Source organism: Xiphias gladius, chromosome 24 (assembly GCF_016859285.1).
Source record: "Xiphias gladius isolate SHS-SW01 ecotype Sanya breed wild chromosome 24, ASM1685928v1, whole genome shotgun sequence".
NCBI lineage: Eukaryota > Metazoa > Chordata > Actinopteri > Istiophoriformes > Xiphiidae > Xiphias > Xiphias gladius.
This window is the reverse complement of record NC_053423.1, coordinates 8949851-8974621: the sequence shown is the minus strand read 5'-3', so window position 1 is coordinate 8974621 and position 24771 is coordinate 8949851. Positions and strand designations below refer to the sequence as shown.

General features: G+C 40.4%; 1 protein-coding gene across 7 annotated transcripts in view; it reads left to right on the top strand.

Annotated features, from left to right (window-relative positions):
* Positions 1–24771, top strand: part of col16a1 (collagen, type XVI, alpha 1) — a 66873-nt gene that overhangs the window by 1109 nt on the left and 40993 nt on the right. For all 7 annotated transcript variants that reach the window (XM_040121617.1, XM_040121618.1, XM_040121615.1 and 4 more), the window contains exons 2-6: positions 4554–4674; positions 16413–16481; positions 16564–16681; positions 22194–22317; positions 23099–23380. In XM_040121617.1, coding sequence (XP_039977551.1) covers positions 4599–4674; positions 16413–16481; positions 16564–16681; positions 22194–22317; positions 23099–23380 — 669 coding nt within the window. In that variant the 5' untranslated portion in view covers positions 4554–4598. The remainder of the gene's footprint in view (positions 1–4553; positions 4675–16412; positions 16482–16563; positions 16682–22193; positions 22318–23098; positions 23381–24771) is intronic.

The window sequence follows — 24771 nt, the reverse complement described above, 5'->3', positions numbered from 1 at the left end:
CCTCTGCAAAATTTGGAACAGCTCAATTTTGCATGTATTTAATCCACCAGAGAGCAGCTTCTTTAGACCTCTGATCAGATCACCTGATGTAAACACAGGGTCACTTCAACAAAAATATGATGTAATGAGCCTAGACATTAAAAAGCTTTGAAAACCCCCACCCCCCACCCAATCCCCACAGTATTAGGTTCTACTCCCTCTTCAGACCCTCGGGAATATAGCCCTGTAAACGTTATAAATTGGTGTCCTTGAATTTAACAACACATTAAGTGTTGCTCATTTAATGTGCTGCAGACTTAACATGAAATGTATAGCTGTTGGCCATACAGTATCTGTTTCACATATTGCTTCTAATTCTAGCCTCCGCTACGGGCCTGCAGAAAATTGTATTATCTGCTTGACTCTTTGCTTTTTCAGGTCAGCAGTAAAGTGAGCATTGGGCTATCAGATATGTAAAGTGAAGCTGAAGAAAAGCAGCAGGTTATCTGCCTGCTGAAGGCTGACTCAAACACGGGCCCCTGTCCCAGTGGTTCATGTCATTGGAGCAGAACTCACTTGCCATCATTAATTTATGTAAGTGGACCAAAAGTGTCCATGGTATTAGAATTTAGAAACAGACCTGAGTGGACACTTAGGGGGAGTTGTTTGTGTTCAACAATGCCTACTTTTCTTCACAATCTGCAGCTGTGCTGGCCTGTTTCTCATTCACAAATCCTCAAGTAAAGGCCTTGATCACTGCCCAGAATGTTAGACTAGTATAAACTTGCCCCAGTTTCTCTTGAGTGTCATACAGGTTTGGATATTGGCTTCACTAGTTTGCAAGTTTGTATTGCTTACTGGATATCTGGAGTGTCTTATCAAAGCCTAAAGGCATCTTTAGTTACTTTTATTCACTCCTAGTCCCCCATTGTAACAGGCACTCAGGTTTGGCCCGAAGCACATCCGAAGTTCCTGAAGCCAAGAATGTAGGTGTACATGTTGCTGCATTCATGATGACAAATCAGAATTAAAGTAAATAGAAGCTTCTGACAGTCAAGAACACATTCAGTAGAACTACTCTGATGCCTCCTACAGTCTCTGGCAAAAAGATCTTCAGGAAAACATGGCAGCATATTGACTGATGTCAATATCCATTCTGTCTGGTGGTCTGTCTGTCAATCAGTGTGTACGTTGGTCCTCTAACTTGGTCCAGACTTAAATATTATATAATAATGTTCCCCTCAGGAATAATTGTAATTGTAAACTTTGGTGACCCCTTACTTTTTATGTAGCAGCATCATCAGGTGAAAATATCAGTTTGTCCAACATGTCGGTTTATGACTAAATACTTGCAAAACTCATGACATTACTACCAGTGTCAACTCCACTTTTCATTTAGTGCTAATTAGAAAATGTTAGCACGCTAACATGCTAAATTAAGATAGTAAACATGATGTGGTGTTATACTTGGTTAACATTAGCGTGTGAGGATTGCCATTTTTAATATGTTAGCATGTTAATGTTCGCATGTAGCTCAAAGCAAAGCCCAAGTACAGACTTGCAGAGCCACTAGCAACAGAAATTGACTTTATTGTTGCCTTCTTGGATGTTTGCTTCTGCTTACTCCAATATACCAGGGTGCAGAAATGGCTTATGTCAAATTGTGTTTGTCTATGTTCATAAATATCTCTCTACCTGTCTGTCTGACAGTCTTGTTTAGTTTCTCTGACCACATGTCTGTACCTGTGTCCTGTTGCCTTCTGTAGCGTACATATATGAATGAATTTGTATGTGAATGAATGGTATTAATACGTACCTGTCCACTTATTATCCAAGCCCTCAATGTTGTTGCTGCCTTCCAGTCAACCTTTACTGCACTTCCCTACACATCCACTGCAAGTGAGAGTGGACTTTCTCTGCAGGATTCATTCGGGTCGATGACCCCACAGACTGACCAAGAGGTTGTTTTCACAGCCCAGCACTAAAATCAGTCTTGACTGTGTGTGTGTTTGTATGTGTGAGATAGTGCAGGGAAGACTGTAAGCAGATACCCTGTCAATGAGTTGTCTGTCAATCTTCTTGCTGCAGTATGCTAGGAGAGACAGCTGGAAAAGCAGTGAACCCTCAGATATTGCTGACACATTTATGCCAGGTTATCTCATTTAAACAGATACAAAGTACTCTTAACCTTGGGCTACTGGTTATTTAATCATCCATGTCTGGGTGGCTAATAAGCAATTCTCTTGTCAAACCATACGACATGTTTCATTTAACTCTGTCAGAGTGTGTTCCTCTAAACAGGCCTGTATTGGGGCTGTTTTTTCTGTAAGCGATGGCAATGATGATGAAACGTGTGACAACAAAAATTGCTAAGCACCGAGCACAAATTGCTGCCATTGTTATATATGACAGTATCAGTGCCACTTTTGTCCGTGTATTCAAGCCATAAAAAGTACTGGAATTGATAGCTTTGCTGGAAATAGAGAGTAGGGGAAAGGTCTGGACCTAGAACCAAAAATGACTCCTAGAACTACTTAACAGCTCTTGATTTTAAAATGTTGTGGTCAAAAAAAGCTTTCCAAGCTGAAACAAGAATGAAGGCTGTATTTTGATTGTCGATGTTGGTCACCACTTGTCTTCAGGCTTTTTGTGTTGGAAGACTTTCAAATCTGTTATTGTTTTCCTTCCTGTATTGGCTTCGTACTCAGTGACCCGATCAGCCTGCTTACCGGGCTCATGGCCAGCTCACTGGTCAAGCCTGGTGGCCTAGCCCCGCACTGCCTCGCCTTTATCTGCTATAGTCAGCTGGCTGGCTGTGAAGCTGCGGATGGAGTGCAGAGAGAGAAGGAAAAAGAGAGACATCCATAGCAACACATATTAGGAAGCCTATTAAATTGTTTTGGATAATGGCCAGATAATAATAGCAATGAGCTGTAACTTTTCCTTCTGCCTGTGTTCTCCAGACTGTGATCACCCATATTACGTATTGGTTGAACTTTCTTATAATTGTGATCATGTGAAGCATGAAGCCCATAATAATGGCATCAAGCCGTTTAAAGCTTTGATTAACCTTCCACCCATCGAACTGCAGGGGAAAACGTTTTTAAAAAACTATACTTCTTACTGTTTAGCTTGCAGCTACTTTTATCTAAAAAGTGTCCATGTGGTCAAAAGTTGTGCACACAGAAAAATTGTGTCATAGCATGATTATACAGGATCTTAAGAAGATCTTGCGCTTTCATACGACAATAACCTGGCCTTTTAAAATGTAAGAAAACAAGACAAGCAGCTACATCTTGAGTCAGCAGCCCATAAAACTGAATGCATAATTCATAATGTGGGGCATGTCAAGCTGTCCTTGTTATTTCAGAACATAATTTGAAACACTGTCCTCCACCACATCGTCTATGGGCCGCTGCAGGCAGTCGGGTCAGGGTAGATGATATTCACACCATGTCCTCGGCCGGGTAGGAGCACCATACTGTGTAGCCCCCGGGGGAGCATGGGGGTCATTTCTCCTGGTGAACGGGACAGGTGTGCGTACAGAGACACAGTCTGCTTGCCTTGAGGGCCCTGCTGTACCTGTAAACACTGCACACTGCAGAGTTATGGGGTCCTCACACATGCTGAGGGCAAGTCCAGGTCAGCTGGGATGTGTTTATGTGAGTTTGAGTGGGTGGTGTGTTTATGTGCGTGCAGTCTTGTGTTTGTGTTAATAAATAAGGGGTTGTTCTCAGGCTGAGGGACTTTGGAGACTTAATATAATGATTATTTAGACGTGGCATGCATTTTAACCAGTGTGTAAGTGTGTGTGTGTGCTTGTTTTTGGGCCACGTGGAAGCATCTGGTACAACACAGCCATGGCTCCAGTGGAATAGTCTCCAGATGTGTTTGTGTGTTTTGGCCCCACTGTCTGTTTGACTGTGGACCAACCAGCCTGCATGTAAATCACTATACTTTCATGTTTGTATGTTGCATTGTTCTCTTGCATATGCAGTAGGTATTTGTTTTCAGCAGAATGTGTACTTTCTTTTTGAATTTAAGAATCTCTTTGTTTCCTAGATATGGTCACATGTGTGTGTTTGTGTGCATTTAAGTGCACTCTACTTGACATATTTACATGTATATGTGTGTGTGTGTGTGTGTGTGTGTGTGTGTGTGTGTGTGTGTGTGTGTGTGTGTGTGTGTGTGTGTGTGTGTGTGTGTGTGTGTGTGTGTGTGTGTGTGTGTGTGTGTGTGTGTGTGTGTGTGTGTGTGTGTATGTTGGGGTTGCAGCTGCCCAGTCAAAGGCCAACCAGATGGACAGGATAATGACTATGATCAGACTTTATAGAGTTACACTCCTTAATGAGGGACATTCTGGTTAATTCATGTGCCACTAACAAAGCCTGCATCATACCACATAATTAACACATCAACTGTGACTGACTCATAAATATACATCAACGTCTATTTAGGAGTCAAGCATAATGTGCAGCTGTCGGCAGAGTTAGAGGACTGGGTGGCATGCTGACAGAACGCAGGACGGATTTGACTTTTTTGACTTTCTCTTTTTCTGTTTGTTCATCCATCAGCTGGTGGCTGAGGTGAAGCAAGGGTGTTTACGGAGGAGTGAAACCATGTGGCTTCTCTGCTCCTCTCTGACTCTGCTGGCCCTCAGCCTCGGATCATGTGACACGTCGATGTCAGAGCAAGGTGAGTTGTCCCTTTCTCTGCTGCAGTTTTGATGTAAACTCCGTTAGCGGTTTTGCAAGGTTAGCATGTGAACTTCAGAATGACCATGATGTATTGCCTAAACAAAAGAAATAGTTCGACATTTTCAAGATCAGAAGATTGATAACACTTTGCTTAGCATGAGGACTAGAAATAGGGAAAAAGCTAGCTAAGTCAGCAGCTTAGTGAACTAACTAGCTGCTGGCTGTAGCCTTATGTTTAATGGATAGAGGTATTCCTTTCATCTAACTGTTAGTAAGAAAGCACTTAAGCATATTTCAAACTATTTCTTTGTAGAAAATACGATTTAAAATAAGATTAGGAGCACTCATTTAAAATGAATGTACTAAATAAAATAATTGCATAATATGAGTAGCCTTTGTAGAGCTCTGTTAAACTCCTTTCTTTATCAAACATTACTGCTTCCTACCACAAAAGCTGTGAATAAAAATCCTACTAAATGGCAAGGGCCACAAAAAATGCTCTTAAACAGCTGCTTATATCGTCACCTAAATACTTAAAAGATAGTAAAGACACAAAAACAATGCCTTCTGGGGCTAACTTTTGCAAGATACAAGACTTTTTTATAAATAGATTTTCAAGCTTGATTTGTATGTCAGACCAACCCATCATGTTTTGAAACCTATCTGCATTTGAAGGAACTTTGTCCATCTCTGTCTGTGTGTGTGTATGTATGTGCTCTGTATGTGTGATGGAGCGCAAGGTTACACTGACAAGCGAGCGTAATTATAGCTTATGCGCTTTTGATGCTGGTAGCCGTTGGTGGCTGTGTGGTTCGACTGTGGCAAAGTGGCGTGTATTGTTTACCATGTGCGGTTGTGGTCCTCTTCATGAGCCATCAATCATATAAGCTTCTGTGTATTTGTATAGGAAACACATGAGTTTTTGAATGTCTGCGTGCGCATATATGAGATTGCAAGCATGTTAAAATGCTAGCTTATTTGTCTGTTGGTGTGTTGGAGAGAATGTGCATGTGCTTCTGTTTATATCAAGGTGTGTGTGTGTGTGGGGTGAGTTGGGGGGGGAGTCACAGAGACAGAAACAGACACTCAAGAAATCAAGAAGCAGCGAGGTGAAGAGAAATCTCTTTTATGGTCTTGTTTTATTTGCAGTTAGGTACATAAATATTAGGACAGTGATAGAATTTTTTTAATTTTTCCTCTGTACACCACCACAATGGATTTGAAATGAAGCCATCAAGCTGTGATTGAAGTGGTGACTTTCAGCTTTAATTCAAGGGGTTTAACAGAAATATCGCATTAACTGTTCAGGAATTACATTAATTCTTATACATAGTACCTCATTTTCAGAGGCTCAAAAGTCATTAGAAAAACCAACACAATTATTATTATACGGGTTATTTTAATACTTGGATCCGTCGCAGTAAGTGACTGCCTGAAGTCTGTAACCCATGGACGTCACCAAATGCATAGTTTCCTTCCTTGAAATGCTTTGCCAGGCCTTTACTGCAGCCGCTTTCAGTTGCTGCTTGTTGGTGGGTCTTTCTGCCCTAGTTTTGTCTTCAGCAAATAAAAAGCATGACTTGGCCATTGAATAATATTCCATTCCTTTGCCCTGAGAAGCTCTTGGGTTGCTTTCGCAGTATGTTTTGGGTCATTATCCATCTGTACTGTGAAGTACTGTCCTATCAGTTTTGCAGCATTTGGCTGAATCTGAACAGATAGTATAGCCCTATACACGTTAGAATTCATCCTGCTACTTCTATCAGCAGTCACATCAATAAACAGCGGTGACCCAGTTCCATGGGCAGCCATACATGCCCATGCCATAACGCTGCCTCCCCCATTGACAGATGATGTCCAAATACTTGCGTACCTAACTTCAATTATTTTTTTTAGAACTGTCATACTCCCTCATCACATTGTCAGTGTGTTCACAGGGGACAGGTCTGTGATATCACTTGGGGGGCTGAGCAATGCTCCATAGCTTGTGGAGCTCTGACGGGAGCTTTATCAAGGAGGTGGGGGTTCCTCTTGGGAGACCCTATTCAGGGCTTTAAAGATGAGACCGAGTCAGCTCGCGGCTCCCCTGAGTCCTCTCCCCCAGTGGTTGGAAGAAAGTGCTTTCCCAAGTGCAGCTATAAAACTTCACAGCAAGCACCACACACTCACTCACATACACACACACACAGACACACCCTCACATAAACACACTATCAGCGTTCCTCCAACTCATCCAAATCTCTACTTACTGGTAATTTGCTGACATTACAGCAGGAAAGCGGGTTTAAGTAAAACAAGTGTTGAAGAGTCGAGTTTGATGATTGCACAGCAGTTCTGCAGTGTATCAGCCAGAGAGACTAGTTCCCATAGTTAAATTAAATTGCTGAAATGCCCTGCCTGTATTAAAGTGTTGCTGATATGGGTTTTTTTGTGCACCACAGACCCTACGCAGTCTGAAGTAATGGATTATTGTATTGATTTGTTTTGACTCAGTTTCCCTTTGTCTGTATCTGAGCTAAGTTGTATGTTTTCTAGTGCCGATGAATTGTTGTAGTAATAAGCTCATTTAAACAGAAACAGAAGTTAGACAAGACAAGCAGCCAGCAGCAGCAACAGGTACTGTAAACTATATGTGACAGTGCCTGGTTAGGAGAATCACAGTGAAGCTTTTTTCTTAAATTTGCTTTAATGCAGATAATGATACTGATTACATACTGTAGGTCTGTACGTATACTAGTAATATATTGTATGCCTTCATATACATTCGACTTAATAAGTAAGTGGAATGAAAGGTGATATTAAAGTGACACCATCAGAGGGCTTTGTTACTTCCATAATACATTGCAATGCTTATTGCAATGCAGGATGTTGGGGCAGGAAATCAAAGAATTATCTTTAAAGTGTACAGTTTTCAAAGAAACTTAAAACAGCATTTAATTTTTCAGCCAGATGGGGGCGCTAGATCAAGCTGTAAACACAACATAGACCCACTTCCTTGGAAAGAATTGATATTGTGATCATTTAAGCAAACATCTGCCTATTTACTGGTCTAGCAGACATGGAGCAACAAAAACATTTATTTGGAATTGTGTATTCATTCTCATTTTAGCTCTATTTTGGTCTCCATCAACTCCTGAGGAATTTTTTTTTTCTTTAGCTGCTAAATGCTCCGCTATTTTTCATCAACTAGTCACTAAATTTGGCGTAGGGCCGGTAGTGTACAGTGGGCTATTTTAGTGGAAAACGGTTGCCCGTTGCAGCTAAAAACAAGATTGATGATAGCACTGAAACTGAACCAAAATAGTGAAGTCACAGTTCGGGAAAACATAACAATGAGTTTAAAGATGTTAAAACGCAAAAGATGTCAAAGCTGATGGGTATGGCAGAGTCAGGTGATTCATTTGGGTTTCTTACCATGAAGGGTAGTCATATAATCTATTGTTAATATAAAAATAGTTGAGTTGCGCAGCTTTAAGTTTTCATTTCATGAGTGGGCCATGTTATTTTAGCGAATCTGGGACAGATTTACTGTTAATGGGAAATATTTCGGGTTGATTGGTAAACTTCAGGTTGTGACTGGGCTAGTTTGGAGGTTATAAAAGGGGGTGCCTGAACATATCTGGCAAGAAATGAACTTGAGCAGTACAGTTAAACTTGTAACTGCCTCAGGAGTGCTGCTTCCTGAGTCAACCTGTCCCTAATCCACCCTCACTAATCAATTTGTGTTTGTGCAGTTTGCACACAAACACACAGGATGCCAGACATTATGTCAAACAACACAATCTCATTTGAGAAGAGTACAGACATGTCTAAGTTTATTGTTGCAAAAAGCTTGTAAATGTGAATGCCATGAGCACAATCTGTCTCTGTGTGTGCTTGTGAAAGTGTATTGAATGTGAGCCTGAGGCCAACAAGGGGAAAATGAGTGAGCTCATCCCGCTAAAGTGCAGCATTTGAAGTTTTTCCACTCCCTCTGTACTGCAATTTTTTTCTCTGGAAAACAACCAGGAATGTTCTGTCTTGTCTGTCTCATTTGGCCGAGAGGACAGGTAAGACACACTCTCTGTCCCTTTGTCTCAATCTCTCCTTCCTTTAATCACCCTGTCAGTGTGTCATTTTCCCTCCATTTAAACTTCAGATAGGCTACACTGAATCCTCGCTTTGAATCATCAACCCAGCATGCCCCTATCCTTCCCTTATATTGCATGTGTTTAACAGCTCCGGGACCTAGAAGACTCTCCTTCAGAGTCTGACTTTTTGCTGATCAGCAGCCCAGTCCAATTATCTTGAAATGCCACATTGTAAAGCAGATTGAATAACTACAATACCCGCTCTTATTACAAACCAAACACTGCACACTCTGACACTGTGAGCACACTTCTGACCTCTTCTTCCAAATGAAAGCACTCTGCCAAGTGTTTGCTGCTGCAAAGTTAGAATTAAAACTCAGAGGCAGTTCGTTTCATTAAACCCCGGCCACAACAAGACACTCATAGATAAGGGCATTGATTCCCAAACCTTCTGAAGTTTGTTAAATATCACTCACAATGCAAGAAAGGTCACACATTACTTATTTTATCTGGGATATTGCAGTGAGTCAGCTAGAGTTGAGTTTATATTACACATATACATTGTTGTTTGTCATAATGAAAGCCTGAGCGGTGTTTCTCTGTGTAGTCTAAGGACAAGTTATATTTGTGTTCCCTGACTTTCTGTTTACTGATACATTTACAATAATCAAATCATCTAGGGATGTCCTTGTCTGACACCTTTTACTTGTATACCATCCAAGTAACGTGTAAGTCTCAATACATCAAAAATGTGTGTTTTACTTCTGTAAAGGACTAAAATTTCCTGATTTTTTTAATGTTTGGCAAGGTGGAGACTTGAGGGAACACACACAGCAGTGTACTGCATGACTGCCAGAGTTGTATCATTACCTGCTTTGGCAAGACTCAAACACAACCCATCAAAAAGGAAGTGAACCCAGCCAAGACCATCCAATCTCTTTAAGAATACATGCAGCTACTAGCAGGATCCTGGAGTGACACTCATACTTTGTGCTAATTAGCTTGTCAACAAGCAAATGCGTTCTTTTGATCACAGCTTGAGAGGAAATGGGGTTCAAGTTCTGCAGCATGTCCTCTGCCAAAGTGCCTGAGTACACAACAGTCCACTAAAATATTATCCATCTTCTGAGCTACTGTATGTAGAAATAGCTTGGTTCTCCCATCAGCTGGAGCAAAAGTCTGTCGCTTTAACAAGTAAACAAAGCTTTTAACTTGATTCACAACTTTAAAAGAGTTAACAAATGTTTTAAAGTTGTTTACCAATGCAACATACATATATTCAAACAAAGATCCCTACAGTTTACAACCTGTTCTTTAGATGTCAATGAGAGTGTTACATGGTTGGAGAAAGAGTCTAAACTTGCAGGCAAACGTCATGTGTGAAGTTCTTAATACAGTGACATGTCAGGCTATGCTTTCATCAGACTTAGCTGTAGCTTACCTTCCATCATCCCCATACCTTTTGTCATTCTTTGTTAAGTTGTATGAACCTCATTCCTCGTTGACGCTTGGCTTGAAAAAGTCCAGCATGAAATTTTCATTTCCTGTGCATTTGTTGTTATTCAAATTGTGGTTTCTAGTGAAAACTGCATTTTTGTATTAACAGTGGATCAAATGATAGTGTGTCATGGGTTCGGTTGTAGTGACGAGCCAATGGAGAATTGGCTTAGAATCATTCCCAGCTCTATGAAGCATTTTAGCATCTTTTAGCTAATTGTTTTGTGTTTTTAGCCCATAGCTTTTGCTGTATTGGTTCACTCACACTGCTTTCATCATTCTTGATTCTAGCCGCAGCAGACAGTTGTTTTCACTGAAAAAGCGCTGATATAGACTACGTGCCCAGCACAAAATGATAGAAAAGTTAGCTAGCTAATGAAGAAAGTCACATATTTAGCAAGCAAAGGCAGATATTTTTCTCAGGAGAGGGTGAAGACAAAAACAGAGCTAAAGAAGACTTATGTTCAGGTGGCCGTAAACATTCTACTGAATTCCACTGTCCATTGTTCACTGTCTGCTAGATATGTGAATAGGTAACTGTTTGCTAACACATTTACCATATTAACTTTATATGGTTTTATTATGTCAGTGTTGCGGTAACAAATTGTTGTGCTGCCACCAAGTGGCCAAAAAAAGAAATGAATCCAAATTTAATGGTATATTGTTGTAAGGGCAGGTGTGTGTGGATCCAAGTGCAAGAGAGAGAGAGTCAGGCAGAAGTGCAATGTCCAAAATCCAAATCTTTAATCCGAGAGACGTAGCAGAGGTCAAAATACCAGGAGTCAGTTAAACCAGGCAACAAGGCAGATCAGGAACAGGCAGAATCGAGAGTCACAAAAATACCGGAAAAACAGATCATACACAGGGAATCAATCAGGACTAAATGCGAGAGAGTTTGAACACAAGGGTAACAAAGACAATCTGGCAAGGCATGAGAAATGAGGCGGGGTTTAAATACACGGGAAACAAGACACAGGTGAAAGACATTAAGGTGGAGACAGTAATCAAAACAGGCGGGAAAAACCAGGAAGTAAAACAAACAGTAACACAACAGAACCAAGACTTCAAAATAAAACAGGAAATGAATACAGATCCTGACAATTGTAGAATATTGAAATCTGGCTGCTATGATTTCCTCAATTTTTTCTGTGTTTCCTTTACACAGTGTAGCCGAGTAGTCGTTAGTTTCAGCTCCTCTTAATCAGCATCAGCTATATTTTGAGCTTGATGCTTACATGTTAGCGTGCTAAGCTTCTAGTCAGCAAGTCAACATCTTTGTGTTTTGTTACCATAATTCTATAGTTTGCTAACGGTTTCAGCCTACTGTACAGCTAAGTTGCTGAGGGATGTTGAGCCAAGCATCTCAAAGTACAGCTCAGACTGATGTAAACTGAGCCAAGTCATACAATGCAGAGCATGACCTTGACAAGCTGTGTCTGAGATGTCCTAAAATGCCAATGGGAGAAATGACAGCATATTTAGGGTAAAAGATGCCTCTTATAACTTCATTTCTTTATCTTGGGATAGAATACATTCCGCTATTCTTAACATCACCTCAGATACAAAAAATATATCCTCAGGAGTGTTAGTTTGGTTGTTAAGGGCAAATTGCTTTTCCTTGACATCTTTCACCGCCCATTCCTTTTGCTGACACACTCCCCCTCTCATGTCCAACGTTTTTTTTCCTTCCTCTCTTCTGCTGTTTAACTTTTCATTGTGCTGCCCATTTGCCTCCAGCCAGGATGTCGCTATTCTTGGCAAAGTCTTCATCTTGATTGTGTCTGATGGAAATGGGGCGGTGATAAAATGCAAAAAAAAAAAAAAAGGGAAAAAAGAAAGAGTATGCAGTGACAAAAGGTAGAACTTACCATCTCTTGGCTTCAAAAATAAAAAAAATTTGTAGGGAGATATGAAAATAGGCTCTCTTGGTGTATCTGTGTATGTGTGTGCGTGTTTGTTTGATTTAAAAGGCAGGTTGTGTGTACTTTGTGCTGATACTTTCTGTACTCTCCACTGTATCTGTTCATTTGTTCAGAAGTTACATTCAGTACGTGCAATATATTTGACCTTTCATTTTAAGTTTCTCTCAGCTTCCCACAACACCAATTTTTGACATCTCTTTTTCCACTAATTTATACTTAAGACAGCAATAAGAGAATGACACACTGTGCAGGCTGAACGGCTGCAGTGTGCTACTCTTTGAAACAGTCCTTGTGTTTTCAAACCAAGACGAGCAGAAGCTGCAGGGTGTCAAGTGATGAACTTGATAATAGGTGACGAAGCGCTAAATGGGATTTAATTCTTTCTTGAGCCCTCCTCCGTGAAATTACATTTTTTTAAATTTCTAACTCTTAATTAAAATCAGTTGGATGGTATTATTTTAGTAATTATATTAGGCTCTTTCAACTCATTTTGATATGACTTCCAGCCTGGATAAATTTTGGTTGGAAACATAGTTTCATTGCATGCTTCAAGGCAACTCTCCATGCAGTGCACTCCCTATTTCATCAAAAAGAAATTCTCAACAACTTTATTACACTGAATCCAGAAACCAGGAGACACAAAATCATTACTGTTGCTTGAAATGCATCATTTTTTCATTGTAAAAGAAAGCTTTTTGTTCAGGTTGTACTCTGGCTTCATCTCTTTAATAGCAACAATCAATAGTGACCCTCAAATGAACCCTGCATCTGAATTAGCACATAATTTTTAGTTTAATGTTCTTGCATAAACAGTTGACCGTTAGCTGAGCATCTTAGTTATTATTGTTATATTTGTCAAGCTTTCCATTCTCACACAGTACATATGCAGTTTACAGTGATAACTGTGTGAGATTTACCGCTCAGAATTTGCAATACATTTTTAAACAATTGGTCCTTATTAATACACAGAGGTAAACAAAGGAAAACTTCAGATTTCTAGCCGGTGATCATGGATTCTGTTGGCTAAAATGAACTGTCACTAGTAGATTTTACCAGTTGTAGCTAAACTACAACTGGGGTAAACTAATGCTATAATGCTAACTCTAAATCCCCTTCAGTTGGTTGAAAATACTGTCTCCAGATGATTTTTTAATCTTTGTAATCTCTTTGTAATCTGCTAAAAGGGGCTAAAGCTGCATGTCCCATGCAAAATGTTTGCATCCTCGCTAGCTGATTATCCATGTAGGAATCATGACAAGGAAGGAGCATAGTTTGTGTACTGCAGGGTAGAGCTAGTTAATCCTGGTGTTACAATACAGTGTTAAAAATAAAAAAGTACTTGATGTTATTCTTTCAGTGGAAATACTTCACATACTTCACAAACAAATGCTTCAGTTTTACAAGAGAGAAGGCCTTGAGAATGAGGAATGACCAACAAGTATGGCAAAACACAACTGTATGTAACGCTAGTTTGGTTGGAGTTGCTGGAGTAAACCAATTAAAGAGCAGGGCGAAGCTGGTATTGTTACTCTAAACTCTGATATGCTAATACACTTGCCCCCATGCATTGGCTGTTCCAGTCTTGGGCAGATATTTTTCTAAAGGTAACTGTAACCACACATAATATTATACTTAACTAACAATATGCCCCTTGCCTCTGGAAGTAATGCTAGGTGACTACTTTAGGTAGCTATTTAGCCGTGCATGATGAGATGAGATAAGATAGGATAAGATTTACCTCTATTGATCCCTGTAGGGGAAATTAATTTGATAGAGCAGCACAAGGGAATGTAGTTAACATCAAAGAAAGAATATTCCATAAATACCTATACAAAAGAAATAGGTAAAAAAAAAAAATAGATAAATAATATATAATAATAATACAATAAATAATACAATAAAATAGATCTTTGTGTATATACGTGTAGAATGTTTGTTTGTTGTGCAGTATCTGTGGTGTTGACTGAGAGTTTAACTGAGAGTGGTGTATGGTTGTCTGAGTCTCAGTCAGTGGAGGTAGGAGGAGATGCTGTGGCATTGAGTCTGACAGGTGATGGTATGAAAGAGCCCCCTAGGCGCTTTGAGGCACATTTCTGGATGAGTCTATGGCTGAAGATGCTCTTGAGCCACCCGATATCAGCATAGAGAGGATGATAAGGCTTGTCCATGATAGCCTTCATCTTCCATCTTATCCCTCTCTTCTCTATCACTACCTCTACACTGTCCAGTTTCATCTCCACAACAGAGGTGGCCTTCCTCACCAGATGGCCCAGGTTGTTGGCACCATAAATCCCACTGCCCCCTCCCCAGCACAACACAGCAAAGATGATAACACTGGCCACTAGAGACTGGTAAGACATCTGTATCAGTCTAGTGCACACATTGAAGGACCTGAGCCTCCTTAGAAAGAACAGCCTGCTCTGTCCTTTCCTGTAGAGGGCCTCTGTGTTGTCTGACCAGTCCAGTTTGTTGTTTAGTTGCTCCTCTAAAAACTTGTAGGTGTCCACCATATCCACTCCCTCCCTGCTGTAGCAGGGGGATGGGGGGCCTCTTGTTGTGCCGGGAAATCCACTACCAACTCCTTGGTTTTCCAGATGTCTAGCTGAGGGTGGTTGCTTTCGAACCATCTTATGAAGTTTAAGACTAGGTCTCTTCAACTGTGATCCGAGTCATCCGAGAACTTCAGTGGGTGACATGCTCAACATGAGTCCAAGCAGAAGTTAGAGGTGTAGAGGGTGAACAAAAACGGTGACAGTACAGTTCCTTGGGATGTACCGGTGTTGCTCGTATCCATGTCTGACAAGCAGCCTTGCAGCCTGATATACTGCAGCCTGTCAGTGAGGTAGACTGTAGGTAGTCTGGAGGGGTATGAAGGGGAGGGAGGGTTGCGGGAGTTAGTGGTGTTGTTCTCCAGCGGCTGGAGACTGTTGTCTGCTGGTGGGAGGAGACAGGGAGTGGCTGCCATGAAAAAGTCTTGTGGTGCCACGGGGAGGCATGAGTTAGACCCTCAGTGTCATCCCCGTAGTCTTCCTGAAACAGATCCAGTAACTTATCCTGTAACACACCCCCAGGGCCTCCTCTGCCTCCACAGACCAGTGCTGCACAGTCCTGGCGGTGATAGACTGTCTCCTAACAACAGGCTTGTAGGTAGGAGTGAGTTGTATCAGACAGTGGTCGGATTTGCCCAGGGGGAGAAGGGCGGTGGCATTGTATGCCTCCTTCACATTGGCATACAGCAAGTGGAAGGTCTTATTCCCTCTAGTGTTACAGGTCACTTACTGGGAGAAGTTGGTCAGGGTCTTTTAAAATGATTAAAATCTCCATTTATTATGAGGAGTGCTCTGGGATGTTGTTTCTAACGTTCTCAGCTTTCATTAGAGTAGACAAACATGGAGCTTAACCTAATCTTTTTAGGCCTTTACTTTAGTGTTTTTCTTTTGGAAAAGTAATAAAAGAAAACACCACACTCCCCATGCACGAGGCAGCCTTGAATCAGATTAAATTAAAATATGTAACCTTCACATTAATGATTTAGAATATTACTGACAGCTGTACAGCTCAGAGAAAATTATTAGGTTTTATTTTTGGTTAAAATATGGCGCAACCTGCTTCCACATTCTCTACAGTCATAAAGAAAAACCAAAAGGCAGTGAAAAAACTGTGCCCTGCAGAACGCCTTGCTCGGGGCCATGGTCCATGGCCCCAAAGAGATCAATTAACTGTGGATCACAGTGATTCACAGGGTCCATGTCTACCTGTGCTAGACCGGTTTTCTGCAAATCTCACATCTCCTCCCTGTAGTCAGGCAGGCCACTTTGACAGGCAACACTCTTCTCTGTAACCTCCCCTGACAGGGCGAGAGCATATCCATCAAACAGAAGCTACCGTGACAGACAAGCTTGGTGCTAGACAACATGTCAAACCGGGCTGTGTTCCTCTCTGCACACCTTTGCTTTGCATTTCATCTTACTCTCTCTCTTTTTTTTGACTCCATTTCACCTCCACCAAGTCCCTTTCTGTTAGTTTCAGATCAATATTTCTGTTACTCTCAAATGTATGTATGTATGTTTGAAGTTGCTTCTTCTCTCACAAAAACTGTCCATTTCACCCTGCAGTAAGTGTGAAAGGTAACATTTGAGATAACTTCTTCAAATACTTACAGCACATTTCATTTTTTGCTTTTTACACACCTGTTTTTTGACTTTTTTTATTGTATAACCCTCTGTGTCATCGATTTGTCTCTGCAGATGTTGTATGCCCGTCCTTACAAGTGGATGAGTGGAAGTTTCCTCAGACAGCCAGGCACAATATCACTGGTGAACAGACAAACTCAAGCAGGCATACATCCTTCTATGAGTTTTACTAAGGTGGGTGCTGATGAATGCCATTTGTTGTCAGGTTTTAATCTGGTGAGGCGATTTTCCCTGCTCAAGAGTCCTGATGTCAAGAAGATTCGCAACCCTCGAGGACCTGTCATCCTCCGCCTGGGCAAGACAGCACTCCTACGCCCCACCGAGTAAGTTTACTGTCCAATTCTCCCACTATGTCCAGCACCTACAGACAAACACATCTTGCACAAGCACAGCTTTATGTTGCAGAGAATGAATTACAGGAAGGGACATAAAGTGAATTTTCAGTTGGACATTCAAGCTCTCTGTAGGCCTATGTCGACAGGCTCTCTCTTTTCATGCTGTGTCTGAACAAAAACATAGGCAGAGAGAATCAACACCCTAAGGATAATCAGCCTCTGAACCCCCACTCAATGTGTAAGCACTGTTGTGCAAAAAGCAGGCACTTGGCAAACCATACACCATGGGTCAATCTCTGATTGCATTTCCAGAAATATCACTTAATTTCCCTCCCCACTGACACTGTCTTGTAAAACTTAACTGTAACAGCCTTTTGGTTTTACAGTTATGACCGCATGTACTTCTTCTAATTAGTTTTTATATTAAAAAGTCTGACTTATTTGCTTTAGCACAATCCATATGAGTGATGCCGTAATTAGTAGGCACGATGCAGCTGCCAGTAAAAAAATAAAAAGGTTAAAGGGTTTCAATTTAATTGCTGCATTTGAGAGCCTGAGCTTGTTGTGAACCTGTTTCTGGGCGAAGAGACTTGCAGCCATAACATCCAAAAGAGCACGGTTTCCTTGCTCAACATGGTTTTGCAGCTTGACATGGTGTAATTATGCTTTGTTTGTTTTTCATACTATTACACAGTTTTTGGGTATAGATTGTGTTTGGAATTCTGACAAGCGTTTATTAAGGTTATGTGCTAGCTGTTTTTGTTTTTTTGTTGTTGTTGTTGTGTTTCTTTTTCAGTTTTTGCGAATTATAGCTGGTTTACAGACAGCTGAGCCTCTTTCTATACACAGATAAAGCAGTTTTTCAGAACTTACCAATTGGGTCAACCTGGAGTATTTTATCACTCTGTCCAGCGCTCCACTCTCTTGAAGGCCCAATAAATCTGTCTACAAACACTCTTTTTCTGTGGAGACATATTGCTCTAAAAGTGTCACATATATTGTTTGTCACAGGCTTAGAGAATAGTCGTTCTTATGAAATGGGAGGGCTGCGCTAAAAAACTGTCACTTCTCAGGAAATCAGTATCTTTGGAACCAAAGAGGAAAAACCAACATGGTTTTGTTTTGCCTCTAACCGTGTGGAGAGAAGACAGGAACACCATTCTCTATCTCTTCTCTGATACTGGTTTTGGATTTTGTTACAGCACAGCAATTGAAATTTTGATGCCATGCCTTGCTGTCAATTTTATCAGTCAAGTATGCTACCTGGATGACTTCTTTTGAACTCAGACAGAGAATAATCAATGTTAACACATCAGCCCTGCCTGTTGGCAGCTTTTCATTCTGCATCTCTCTATACATAGAACTCACTGTCTTCTAAACATGTTTTTAAAACAAAACCTGAGGAGATGCTTGCTTTTTTGCATTTTCCTTTTCTTCTTTGCCTTCTTGCCTCACCGAAAGTAGATAAAATCAGAGGACTGTCTATCAGCATCAATTAGTCATAATGTTCCTTTTCTTTATTCATTTGCGTTTTATTTATTATTATTCTTTTTTTTACTTTTTTCTACTTAAATTGCATTGTGCAGAAGGGTTTCAGGTATTTAGATAAGAAGAGTGGAGGCGGAGAAAAGATGGGCGATTAAAAGATGTAGTGGTGAGGGAATAGAGAGTTATAGGTTCAAATCCAGGCAATAAGTGAACGCATCAGAGCAAACCCTCAGGCTTGTTCTATGGCTTTTTCTCTCAGTAACAGTTAAAGTGTGTGTGTGATCAGCATGTTCTGCATGTGTGTGCTTATGTGTGTGTGATTGTCAACATATGCATGTGCTTGTCTAGTTAGATTCCCCCCCCTTTCTTGAAACTGTATAATAGATGGCTCCCCCTCAGCAAGGGCTCCCTGTCATTCAAGCAGCTTTTAATTCATCGCCAGTGAGGTTGACTGAAGTGTGAGATGTGTGTACAGTAATTGGAAAGCGCTGTTTTGCTTTGTATCAGAGGTTAATCCATTCAGCTAATCCAAGCTAACAGAGATGACTGACAGCCACATGAAGCTACTTGTCCCTCGCCTCTCTCAGTTGTCATGTTATCCTGTCACAGCTGGTCATGTATTCTGATTTCAGCATGATATTATTTGATTGCTTTGAGCTAGAGTGTGTAGCCGAGAGAGGAATCGGTTCTGTGATGTCATGGCATGAGGCCAAGATCACAACTTTTAATGAAAGAACTGAAATGCATTAAATGAATTTAAGACTTATTATCACATAGCAAAAGTGGCACAATTTGCATTATTTTTTTACACATTAAAGCATTTTGCTGCTGCTCTTATTCTAAAATGAGTTCATAAGCACAGCTGTAGAATTAATTGTGATTAAAATGTCAACAAAATTCTAAGCAACTAAAGATAAGCAACACAAAGGTGGAGGCTTCTGTGCATTTAAAATCTTTCTCTGACCATGGAAGGGACATAGAAGAGCAAAGATGTAGCAGGAGAATAAAAGAAAAGCTAAAGAGAGAAATAGCGGTTTTAATTTTAGAGAGTAAATACAGAAGGCAGATTGGGGATATGAGTCAGTGAGGACAGGGTGGTATACTTTTTACAAAGATATTTCAGCTTACATTTGCAGAGGGGGGGATGATTGCTAGTATGACTAATGTTGAATTTGTGGAACAGCTAGCCTGTCCAAACTTCATGCTATCAACATGGCTCTAGGGATAGCAATGTCAGTCGTCTGGCTTTTTGGCCATAAAATTCATGGTGGGGACATGTTCTAATTGCTTTGGTGATCCAACGACTTCTCCACTAGTGGTACCAGCAGGTAGACGTTTTTGGCTTTTAGTGAAACGTCTGATAACTATCAACTTTGGTTTATGACCAAATAGTTGCAAAACTAGTGACACTCCCTTCAGCCTCAGCTGTACTTGTGTTAAGCTAATTCAGCATGTTAACTTAATAAACTCAGATGGTGAACTTGGTAAACATTTTACCTCCTAAACATCAGCATGTTGGCATTCTGGTATTAGCATAAGAACAGTCTCAGAGAGCAGCTAGCAAGGCTGTAGACTATTAGTATTATTTGAATATTGGGCACTTGAATTTCTGCACTTTTAATTTAAAATCTGAATGTGTTAACCCCAAAGCAAATACTTAATACTGAGTTTTTTTAATTGTACAACTTCAACTTAGCAACCAGAAGACTCTTAGACAATAATTCAAAAACCACTTAGATTTCTCTGTGGTATTTAAATTTTACAATTTGACAGGAGTTTTGCCCACTAGTCACTCGGGGCTGAAAAAAGCTTGGACCAGTGATGATAGTGGTGATATGAACCATAGCTGGGCAGTACATAAATTCCCTTAACCAAAGTGTGTTTTTTACAATAGTTGACAAGATGTGTGTTGTTGTCTACAAAGTTCATTTTCTTACTAAAGTGGTATACATATTGTTAAAATACAAGAAACTGAAGATAGCCATAGGGAAAAAGTTGCAGCCTGTAACAACATTGATCACGTGAAACAATCCTCTTTCTTTTATGTTTCAGCTCCTAGCTGCTTAAAATTCCTTTCAGTTAGGTGTATATAATACATTCACGGATAGAAAGCCTCTCCACTGAAGGCAATTGTTTACAGCACAGTTAGAACCCAGTATAAGGGTACCTATACACCTCTCCAGGTGATATTCCCATCTTAAACCAGATATCTGCCTTTTCAACATTAGATTTCCCTTCCCCTCTTCCCCTGTGCCTCTCTGGCTTGCACTGACTTTCTTCCTCCCCGCTCTGTTTTTTTAAAAACAAGAGAAGCAGAAGTAACCTTCTCTCAGAGTTTGGAGAGGCTAGATCTGTATCTGTCTGGCCCATACTGAGTGATTTATACCCTTGTTGCATGTTTGTTTGTATGCGTGTGTGTGTGTGTGTGTGTGTGTGTGTGTGTGTGTGTGTGTGTGTGTGTGTGTGTGTGTGTGTGTGTGTGTGTGTGTGTGTCTGTGTGTGTGTCTATTTGTGGGGTTTATGTGTTCTTTTCCAGGACCTTGAATGTAAGAGGCCAAGGTGAAGTAATTTCAACTTAAAAGTCAATCGTTTGTGAGTGGTTTTGTGCCCTGCAGCTCATGTCACTAATCGACAGCAACACAACTCTATTTTCAACATTGGTTTCTCTCTCTCTTTCCTTATTTGTCTATCTGTCTCCCTTTCTCTTTCCATCTTTATATTGTCTACCCACATACTTTAAAATGGATTAGTTAATATCAAACTCTCATGCATTTTCATATAATTTCTTGGTCCCCCGCTATAGTTCACTTTCTCCCTCTCCAGATCTCCTGGTTCAATGTTTTCTCTTTCTCACCTTTTCTCCTACTCATCTTCTCTCTGTTTTGACATCTTGTAGTTGGCTGGTTTCCCTTGGATCTTCCCTCAGTCATAAATCACTGTCAACCCACTTCTAGGAGTAAGAAACCAGCTGCCAGCATCAACAATTCTGTGTGTGTTTGTGTACATCTGCAAAGAGAGAGAGAGAGAGAGAGAAAGAATAAGAGAAAGAGAGATTATTTCACCATCTCAGTGAGCATGCATTTCAGTGGGCTTGTTTGTGAACCCTTCTTCTCTCAATAGATCTACACACGGCCATGCAGTGTGTATTTATTTGTGTGCTAAGATACCCTTGACCAAAACTGAGGGATGAGGCTTGCCGGACTGTATCTGCCATGAAAATTAATGCCAGAGGGTTACACACAGCGGGCTTTGCATTGCACTGCCAGCTGTCGTCACAAAATGTTGGGGGAAAAGCGAAATGGAAAAAAAATAGGGAAAGAAAAAAACATGCATAGAATATAAAAAAGCTCACACAGGAGTGTGGAAACACACAAAACAAACACACATCAGATTACTTTGCCACTGCACTGATATGGACATCAAAGAAAGACGATGTGGACCCAAAAGTTTACTTTGTGTGCCACAAGCTTAATTAAATAGGATGTTAGCTCTCTAGCTACTGACTGTCTTATGTGTGTATAAATGTTTACATATAACAAACAATATACATGTGGACAATGTTTACATATGCACGTTTACATTCATGCAATCGCAAGAAGTTAGAGGGATACTCCATGGATTTAGTATTGCATTTCCATATACAGTAGTTAGAGGTCTAACAAAAACAGATTAAAATAAGTCAGGTAATAATTCTCTTTTGTCTGTCACTGCGAGTGACCCCGTACACATAAAAGCAGTAATGTGATCCATTGTAAATATAAAAATGTTAATTATAGCTGTTTTTTTTTTAGTTTCCAAGCCCTGACGACAAATCATGGGTTATTTTCTCTGACTTTAATAAGATCTTTGAGAACCAAAGAAGAGATGCTGAGTAGCAATCTCCATGGTTAGTAAACTGACCTTATGTGAAAATAGGTGAAGTTCCACTTTGTATTTTCCTGTACTTAGCTTCATATCCCCCACGTATATAGGAATGTCGTGTTCCTGACCCTTCTGAACTTCTGTGTTTCAGTCAGATGTTCCCATATGGCCTGCCTGAGGAGTTCACTTTGATCTTCACGCTGGCTTTAAAAAAGTCTGCCCTGAGGGACACAATCTACCTCTTCCAGATATCTGATCAGCACGGATACCCACAGGTGCATCTCATTCTCTGTTTCCTCAATACCTGCTTTACGTATTCCTGCATCTTTTTCACTGTTCCTGCATTATCTTGTCCCCTCATTCCCTTTACTCTCTCTTCCTTGGTGTCTCACCTTTTGTTTGTAACGCTTTTTGTCAATTCGTGCTTGCTGCCTCTCATATCTATTTTGCATAGTCATCCACTTTGCCCTTCAATTTGTTCTCTCTCATGACACTTTACCTTTTTCAATTCTCTCCCCCTTTTCATTCCTTGCGTCTTTCGTCCTCTCTTATTCTTCATCCGGTCCCCCTCTGCTCCCTGTCTCTCCATCACTCCTCCCTTGATCATGTTCTGCTCTCCTCTTTCATTCACCTTCATTGTTATTCATGTGTGTTCCATGATGAAGCACTGGAGTCCCTCAGAGTCCCCATAATCACTAAGAGTCTGAGGCCAGATTTAAATACTCAATGTGTATGATGGATGGAGGCCGAGTCGGCTCATTAAGAGTGATTGATAGGCTGTACTGCTCATGTGTGTAATTAATATGTCTTCCCCTTTACCTCATCTTTGCTTCTATGTTCTACAGCTTTGTTAGGTGGTAGCAGCATGTACATATTACTCTTTGCTGAAGCCACTTCCAGTAAGACAGCTTGAGATACAGTACATTATATTATCCACAGGCCTTAGCTAACTGACCAGCATACTGAACACACTGTCAGTAGATTGTCAGTAGACTTTTGCATATTCATATATCACTTTCGTCCACCCTTCTCCACCACATCTCTGCTGAAATACAGCTCTCCGTAGACCTCAGTGGCCCTGATAGCACCTTGTCCATGCGAGCCAAAGCTGCAGACCCTGATGCTGATCTAGTGAGCTGTGTTTTCACCGGGGAAGGGGTTGAGGCCCTGATGGACATGCGCTGGCACAAGGTGGCCCTCAGTGTGCAACAAGGGGCTGCATCCCTCCACGTGGACTGTAGCTCCATTGAGACCAAGCCCCTGGAGCCCCGTGGAATTCTGCCCACTGACGGACATACTCTGCTGGGCATTCGGGCCTCTGATGCTAGGCCTGTGCAGGTATTGTAATAATAATAATAATAATAATAATAATAATAATAATAATAATAATAATAACTGTATTAATATAGCACTTTTTCTAAACAGAGTTACAAAGTGCTTAACAGAAAAACAAAAATAAATGACAAGTAAGCTAAAATAATTAGACTACCAGGTAAAAGTAAAGATTTGAATCAAACAGTAGAACAATGAGGAGCATACACAAAATTTAAACTAAACAATTTAAAAACATAGTTAAAATTAAAAGCCTTCCAATAAAAGTGTGTTTTAAGAAGTGAAAAGCTAAAAGCTACTCAATACATGGCTAGCCTGAGATGCACGCACAGAAAAGGCTTGGTCATCCTGGTCTAGAGGCAAGCATGAGCCTAATGGCTTATTCCAGAGTAAAGAGAATTACAGTAAGCGAGAGGAAATAGCTACTTTCTTAAGATCTACAGTTGTTAAAAATGATTTAATTTTAGCTATTTTCCTCAGCTGAAAGAAGCAAGGTTTTACCACCCATGATACTTGTTTTTCAAATGATGAGTTAGAGTCAAACATAACCCCTAGACTGTCAGGGTACTCCTTTGTATTGGATGATAAAATACCAAGTTTGGATTGAGGAGGAGCAGTTGAGGAAGGGAGGGCAAATAAAAGATTCAGATTTTTATTCATTTACTTGCTGACAAGTCTCTGCCAGTTCTTAACATTGGACTGATAACTGAGGAACTGAGCTACTTTTACATTGTCACCATGTGTTTTTGAAATATGTAGCCCAGTGTCAGTATGTAATGGAAAATAAAAGAGGAGCTAAAAATTGACCCTTGGGGGACACCACAGGTAAGAATAGCTGGTGTTGATGAGATCCTCCCAATGTTAACAGGAAAACGTCTATCACAAAGGCAATCTTGATTGGTAAAAATAACCAATTAAGAGCAGTGCCAACCTACTGCCAACCCAATTTTCCAAACGGTTTATTAGAATTGAGTGGTTGACATTGTCAAACACAGAATTTAAAAACAGACAAGCAACTAGAGCTGGTAGAGAGCATCATATCATTGGTCACTTTGACAAGTGCATTTTCATTGCTATGAAAGGAACGAAAGCCAGATTGGAATTTTTAGAAACACTATTCTTTTTCACAAAAGAAATTAATTGATTAGAAAGTTTTTCCCTACAATATTTCATAATAGCTGACCTAAAGTTCTTTAAAATCCGTGGGTTAAAGGTGAGCTTTTTGAGCAAAGGCTGAACTATTGCTTGCTTTATGAAAAGTATGGAATCAAAGAGAACTGGGAAACTAAGATACAGAATGCTCAGTGTGAAATTGATTAAACGTGCTATATGACTGCCCTATCTTTACAATTGAAGAGCTTTTCATCAAAGTTAAGCTTCGCAATGTAAATGTCATC